The sequence below is a fragment of the Phascolarctos cinereus genome, unplaced genomic scaffold (genome assembly GCF_003287225.1).
Source record: "Phascolarctos cinereus isolate Bilbo 61053 unplaced genomic scaffold, phaCin_HiC Scaffold_4;HRSCAF=312, whole genome shotgun sequence".
Classification (NCBI taxonomy): Eukaryota; Metazoa; Chordata; class Mammalia; order Diprotodontia; family Phascolarctidae; genus Phascolarctos; species Phascolarctos cinereus.
Genome location: NW_027555847.1, coordinates 135,276,202 through 135,282,435, shown reverse-complemented (window position 1 = coordinate 135,282,435; position 6,234 = coordinate 135,276,202). Strand labels below are relative to the sequence as shown.

Here is a 6,234-nt window from a genome sequence, read left to right as displayed (position 1 = left end):
GGTCAATTAGTCAACCTATTTCCTGGTTCCTTTGACTGAATGCAGACACTTGGTGGGGAGTGGAACACCTCTTTTTCTGATTTCAGGGAACTGTATCTGTTCGCTTTCCCTACCTCTCAGCTCTCTAAACTTGCTCATCCCCCTCCTGACTTGGAAAGCCCCTAATCTTTCTTCCAATTAGAAATCAGGCTACTTAATTCTATAACTTGTTTTGTATTCTGCTTATTTTAAGTTAAAATTAATTTAATGTAATATTACTTTAACGCATAAAAATCTACCTCCCTCTGCATTCAAGATCCACCTCTCGATTCCAATTTGTTATGCAATTGGCACACATTGCTTAATTGGCACATGATATGCTTGGAAGCTTGAACCTTTGTTTCCTCAATTATTTAAATCGATCCACATGCCATAGTCTTTTCAATTATTTCAGATTTCACTTGCCATAATACCAGTACTGGGGGTAGGGGTAAAGGTTTCAGGAAAGAATATGAAGGGAATAGGCAGACCCACTCTGAGATGTAATATAGAGGAAAGTCCAGTGTGGCCTGAGGGTCAGGGATTGTGGTTTGTTCTGAAGGGTCCAAGGCAGAGGGTTGAGGAAAATGCCAATTCCCGTAATCCTTGCAATCTGCTTAAGGGTCCTGGGAAGGCAGGAGAATAATGCCAGCCTGCGTGCTCCTCCCCTCCTGTTTGCCCAAATGCCCAGTCCTCTTCCCCAGGCCTTGGTCCAAACCTAGTGCCCCATGGACACTGCCCAAACCTTTAATGTGCCCACCTCTCCCTCCTACAGAGCTTTCCTTTCTTTGTTTCCCATCAGGCTTTACTTCTCCCACTTCAACTAGACCCAAGGCTCCATCCCACCCCGCCAAGACCACGCTCATGACCTGAAGGTGGTCATCACTCTGACTTTGGCTGCTGGCCACTCGCCCTAGGCCCAGTCAAAACTGATCAACCACAAACCAAGAGTAGAACCCTTCATAAACTGGGGTTAGAGGGGAAGGTAAAAGAAGGTAAAAGGTAAAAAGGTACCTAGAGGTAAAGAGGGACCTGAGAGTGTGGCTGGATTCTTCAGGGCAGCAATCATGGATGAATTATGAGAAGTGCAGAATGGGAAGTTCCACTATAGGGGATAGGAGAGTTCTTGCTTAGAAGTATTCCATTAAAGGATTCTGAAGCAGCAGGATCAGATGAAGTGGACTAGCACATATATCTGACATGATCTAACCTCAGCTCTGTCCTTTCTTTTCCCGGTATCTGACATAATCTGTGACCGGTATTGGACAATCAGCACCTCCAGGAGTTGCTTGTCCCATCTATGGACAGGTTCCTGAGCAATTTAACCTCTGCGTTCACCTCTAAATACTGTCAAACTGGTATCCCCTTCAGCAACTGCACCCCACCCTTGGGCCTCTTAGACTCTCGCCTCCCCTCGATTCACTGTCTGCTGCATGGACAGAAGTAATTATCTTGGAATAAAGTCTGAATTTATGGCCACCTGGCTGTGCAAACCCACTCTGTGATGGAGGAGTGGGGCAAGAGGGCTGGAGAGGGAGGGACATAAGGGCACTGTGTTCCATTTTCCTAAGTCACTGAGACTTTCTCATCCCAGAGAGGACAGGGTGGCAGAGATGGGAGAGGCTGGTGACCCAGCCCAGTCCCTTGCCTCCTGTATATCTCTCAAGCAACCCCACCCACACATGACTTAGGAGATATTTCCAGACACGAGATATTTCTAGACTATCACTCCCTGTGAGCCAGGCCTGGCTGGGTGGGGTAGTTAGGATAGATGGTGGGGCTGAGAATGAGGACAGATACAAAATGGAACAAGACAAAGTCAGGACTCCTGAGGAGCCCCAAGTCAAGAGCTGCAAAGGTGCCCTCACATCATTTCAGGCTCTTTTGCATACTTATGTTCTATATTCCCTACTAAAACAGCCTTTAGCCAGAGTGCATTTTGTGGGTGGGAAGGAGGGCCCTCTCCTATGTCTCATGCATTAGGCTCTGGGTGTATGCAGCCCAACTCGGTAGACCCCCTAAATTTGGTTCATGGTAGTTGGCTGTGCCTAGAGCAGAGGAGAAAGATATCTAATATGCTGCTTAGAGATAGAACTCAGGGTGGTGGGATGGAGAATGTGGGGAGCTGGAAGGGTTTAGAATGGAACTTTGTACAACCAGCTGGTCCACCAAAGGCCTGCCTGTTTGAAGACTGTCAATCCATCCCCACACCTTCCCAGGCATCACTGAACTGGAAGTCAGAAGGTATAAACTCTGGTTACCTCTCTATCATCATAGCGTTACATGACCTTGAACAAGTTACTTCTCTTTGGGGGGCCTCAGTTTTCCCTTCTTGTAAAATGAGGAGGTTCAATTAGATAAGGCCCCTTCCATCTCTGGCATTCTGGATTGCATGTTCCTTTCCAGCCCTACCATTTTCTGTTCTAAGGCCCCTTCCACCTCTGACATTCTAGAATCTGTAACAGCATGGTGAGATGGCAACAGAACTGGAGTAAGAAGACCTTAGTCCCACCTCAATGATTTATTAATCATGTGACCTTGGGCAAGTCTCTTAATGTCTCTGAAACTCAATTTCTGCATCAACAAAAACTGAATAATAATTCCTGTCCTAAAACAAAGCTTATATCCATTGATAGGGGACTAACTAAATAAATCATAGTATATATATGTAATAGAATACTACCGTCCTGTAAAAAACAATGAATAGGGGATATGATGAATAAAGAAAAGCATGGGAGGACTTATGTGAATTAATACAAAATCAAGTAAGTAGAATCAGAAAAACAATATACACAATGACCACAGCAATATAAATGGAAAACAACAACAATCACAAAGCAATCAGAACTGAATGCTGTGAAATTACATTGACTAGGCCTGGCCCCAAAGAGTGCATCTCATTCCTTTGTTGCAGAAGTATGGAACTATGGAATATTGAATATAACATTAGATTTTTTCAATGTATTGGTTAGTTTTGCCAAGCTTTTTTTTTTATTCTTTGTTATAAGGGATGGCTCTGGGGAAAATGGAGATATTTTGGAAGGTGTAGCCCAACAAAAACAAAACAAAACAGAATTTAAAATAATAATTCTTGTGTTAACTTCATCACAGAGACTTCTTAAGAATATGAGAGTGCTTTGTAACCTTAAAGAGCTATGAAATGTGTGCTCTCTTCTTTTCTTTTTTTAATGTTATTCTGTGGTTCCATCTACTGGTGTCTGCTCTGTTCAACTTCTTGTCCCTTAGCTTTACAGAGTCTCTAGTCCTGACTTGGATTGGGCATGAGGGAATTCAGCTGGTCCAGCATGAGCTGAGAGCAAAGACCAGAACATCAAAGACCAGAACATTGAGTCAATGATTACGTGAGAAGGGAAACCTCAGACTTGGGAGGGAGGGAGGCCAAGGGTCTCCTACCTCCCCCAAACTCCAATTTTGTACTGTAGTGTATCCCTACCAACTCTCTCTCTCTCTCTCTCTCTCTCTCTCTCTCTCTCTCTCTCTCTCTCTGTCACTACTACTACTACTACTACTACTACTACTACTACTACTACTACTACTACTATCTGGAGAATGGGACAGAAAGGGAATGGGATGGGATAAGGGCACAGATTGGGGTGAAGCAGAATAGGTAGGGATGAGAATGGAATTGGGGAAGAGAAATGATTGTAAGGGAATGGGATTGGAATAGATGGGGATAGGGATAGAATAGGTTTGTAATGGGAGTAGGATAGGACAGGATTGAGAAAGGAAGGGGATATGAATTGAATTGAATTGGCAAATGGGGAGGAACAGTCAGTCAGTCAACAGGCATTTATTAAGTCCCAATAATTCAACAGGCATTCTGTTAAGCACTGGGGAATACAAAGAAAGGCAAAAATAGTCCCTGTTCTCAAGGAGTTTACCATATATTGGGAGAGACAACAGGCAAACAACTGCGGACAGGATAAGTGGAAGGTAATAACTGAGGGAAAGTACTAGTATTAAGGGAGACTGAGAAAGGCTTGTTGCAGAACATGGGATTTTAGCTGATACTAGAAGGAAGCCAGAAAGTAGAGAGGAGAAAAGAAAACACAGGCACAGCCAATGAAAAGGCATGAAGTTGGGAGATGGACTGTCCCCTGTGAAAAACAGCAAGCAGACCAGTGTCAGGAGCAGGAAGAAGGAAAGTCAAGATGGGTCAGTTCTAGAATAGAGAGAAGTAAACTTCTGTCTGTCCACCCATAGTGGATAGACCACTGGACTTGGAGTCAGAAAGACAAGCTGAAATCCAGTCTCAGACACTTGCTAGTTGTGTGACCCTGGGTAGGTCACTTAACCTCTATCTGCCCTGGTTTTCTCATCTGTAAAAATGGGAATAATAACAGCACCTACCTCCCAGAGTTGTTTTAAGGATCAACTGAGAGTCATATTTGTAAAGTTTTTGCAAAACTTAAAGCCTATATAAGTGCTAATAGTATCATCATCATCATCATCCTGGTCATCATCATCATCACTGTTATTATAGTTCCACAAGCTGAGTTTATGGGATTAAGGGATGTGAGGGCAATATACAGGTCTGTGTTCTGTAAAACTTGGACTCAGTCGAAAGGCTGCACTTGAGTACGTAGAGGGCCACACATGGCCTCGAGGCCTCAGGTTCTTCACCCCTGGCTGGCATTCAGGATTCTGAATTTGCACGGGTGGTTCGGGGCAGGTGGGAACGCAGCGCCCCCTGTAGTGGAGACTCGGCCTCGCACCACCTGGTGCCAGCCAATGAGCTCCACCTCCCCAGTGCTAAATCTAGGACATTCCATCCTTGGTGAACCCCTAGCCGTCAGACCTGGTAAAGAAGGATGGCTCTCTCCGCTGCAGACAAGTACAACGTGAAAGAATTCTGGGAAAAACTGGGTGAGAACACCAATGTGTATGGCACCGAAGCCCTGGTAAGGTGAAGGAACACCCAACCCAGCACGTGAATCCTCCGCTTCCATGAGTCCGGAACCCAGCAACGCACCCTGCCTCAGCCAGCTCCTAGGACCCCTTCCCCGCTCCCCGCCCCGCCCCGCCCCAGCCTCTGGACCCGTTCTTCTTCCAGGACCCAGCGGGCATCCTGGCATTGCCTCCGCCTCTCAGAACCCCCTTGGCGATCCCCTCCTCCCTGAGCCGGCTCTCTATTCTTTGCCCCAGTCCTGGGTTCGAGCCCATAGAACTTCAGATTGTCCTCTTTTTTGGTTCGTAGGACCTTTCTTTCTTTCCCTGAAACCAAGACCTACTTCGCCCACTTCGACCTCTCCAGCGGCTCCCGCCAGGTTCAGGCTCATGGCAAGAAGTTGGCAGATGCACTGACTTTGGCCGTCAGCCACCTGGATGATTTGCCAGCGGCCCTCTCCTCCCTGAGCGATCTCCACGCCCACAAACTCAAAGTGGATCCCATCAACTTCAAAGTGAGTGGAGAAACGGGGTAGGGGGTAGGGGGGACGAGAAGCAGGATCTAGAGGGAAGTCATCCAACTTGGGTCAACTGTCTTCAAGTGCTTGTGCTGCGCAGTTGGGAGAGGCTGCGACTGGGAGAGATTGAGTGGTGTGGAAAGAGGAGGTGATGAGGTTCCGTGCAGAATCCAGGGCTAGTGGGATCCATGAAGTGGGCACTCACAAAGATCTGACCCGGCCTGACCCGGGATCTGGATCTGCCTGTTCTCTCCCCAGTACCTGTCTCACTGTTTGCTCGTGACCCTGGCTAGGCACCATCCGGGCAACATGAACCCCGAGGTGCACGCTTCTCTGGACAAGTTCCTGAGCTACGTGTCCAACATATTAACGTCCAAGTACCGTTAAGCTGGTTAGAGGCGACCTCCCGAGCGCGACCCTTGGGTCCTCCATGTAGCCAGCTCCCTCCCCCAGCTAGAATGGACGTGAATCTTTGAATAAAGGCGAAGTCCGTGGCAACCTAGCTGTGTGCACTGGAGCTTTGAGTAGGGGTAGGTGGGTGGGGAGCATTTGTGTTCAAAATTGCAGCCACTTCCCCAGCTCCCGAGACAGTTCAGCTGTCTGGGGTTGTCTGGGGCTGCATCTAGATCCTGACACAGGGGAGATCTCTGGGGGGCTGAAGTGCTGCTGTCTACCCCACCCTACTGCTTCCCCTCCTTCCCAGCCTCATAGAGTACAAAACCCCCTCCCATTGACTGTTGTTTCTGTTAATTTTAATTTTTATTCATATATTTTGCTTTTCCATTATCAT

General features: G+C 46.9%; 1 protein-coding gene across 2 annotated transcripts; it reads left to right on the top strand.

Annotated features, from left to right (window-relative positions):
- The first annotated feature begins 4,791 nt into the window (after nucleotides 1–4,791).
- On the top strand, nucleotides 4,792–5,946 carry LOC110222033 (hemoglobin subunit alpha-like). Of its 2 annotated transcripts, none has more exons than XM_021006848.2 (3): nucleotides 4,792–4,945; nucleotides 5,237–5,441; nucleotides 5,703–5,946. In XM_021006848.2, exons 1-3 carry the CDS (start codon nucleotides 4,851–4,853, stop codon nucleotides 5,829–5,831), a joined length of 429 nt encoding a protein of 142 aa, XP_020862507.1. In that variant the 5' UTR covers nucleotides 4,792–4,850; the 3' UTR covers nucleotides 5,832–5,946. The 2 variants fall into 2 exon arrangements, with proteins under 2 accessions (XP_020862507.1, XP_020862508.1); XM_021006849.2 differs by having other exon boundaries at nucleotides 4,852–4,940.
- The last annotated feature ends 288 nt before the right edge of the window (nucleotides 5,947–6,234 follow it).

Bases quoted from the DNA above. Each gene is read 5' to 3' on its own strand.
- LOC110222033 (XM_021006848.2), top strand. From the start codon at position 4,851: ATGGCTCTCTCCGCTGCAGACAAGTACAACGTGAAAGAATTCTGGGAA. The intron at 4,946-5,236 runs GTGAAGGAACAC...TTTGGTTCGTAG, and splicing joins GGCACCGAAGCCCTGGTAAG to GACCTTTCTTTCTTTCCCTG. The intron at 5,442-5,702 runs GTGAGTGGAGAA...TTCTCTCCCCAG, and splicing joins TGGATCCCATCAACTTCAAA to TACCTGTCTCACTGTTTGCT.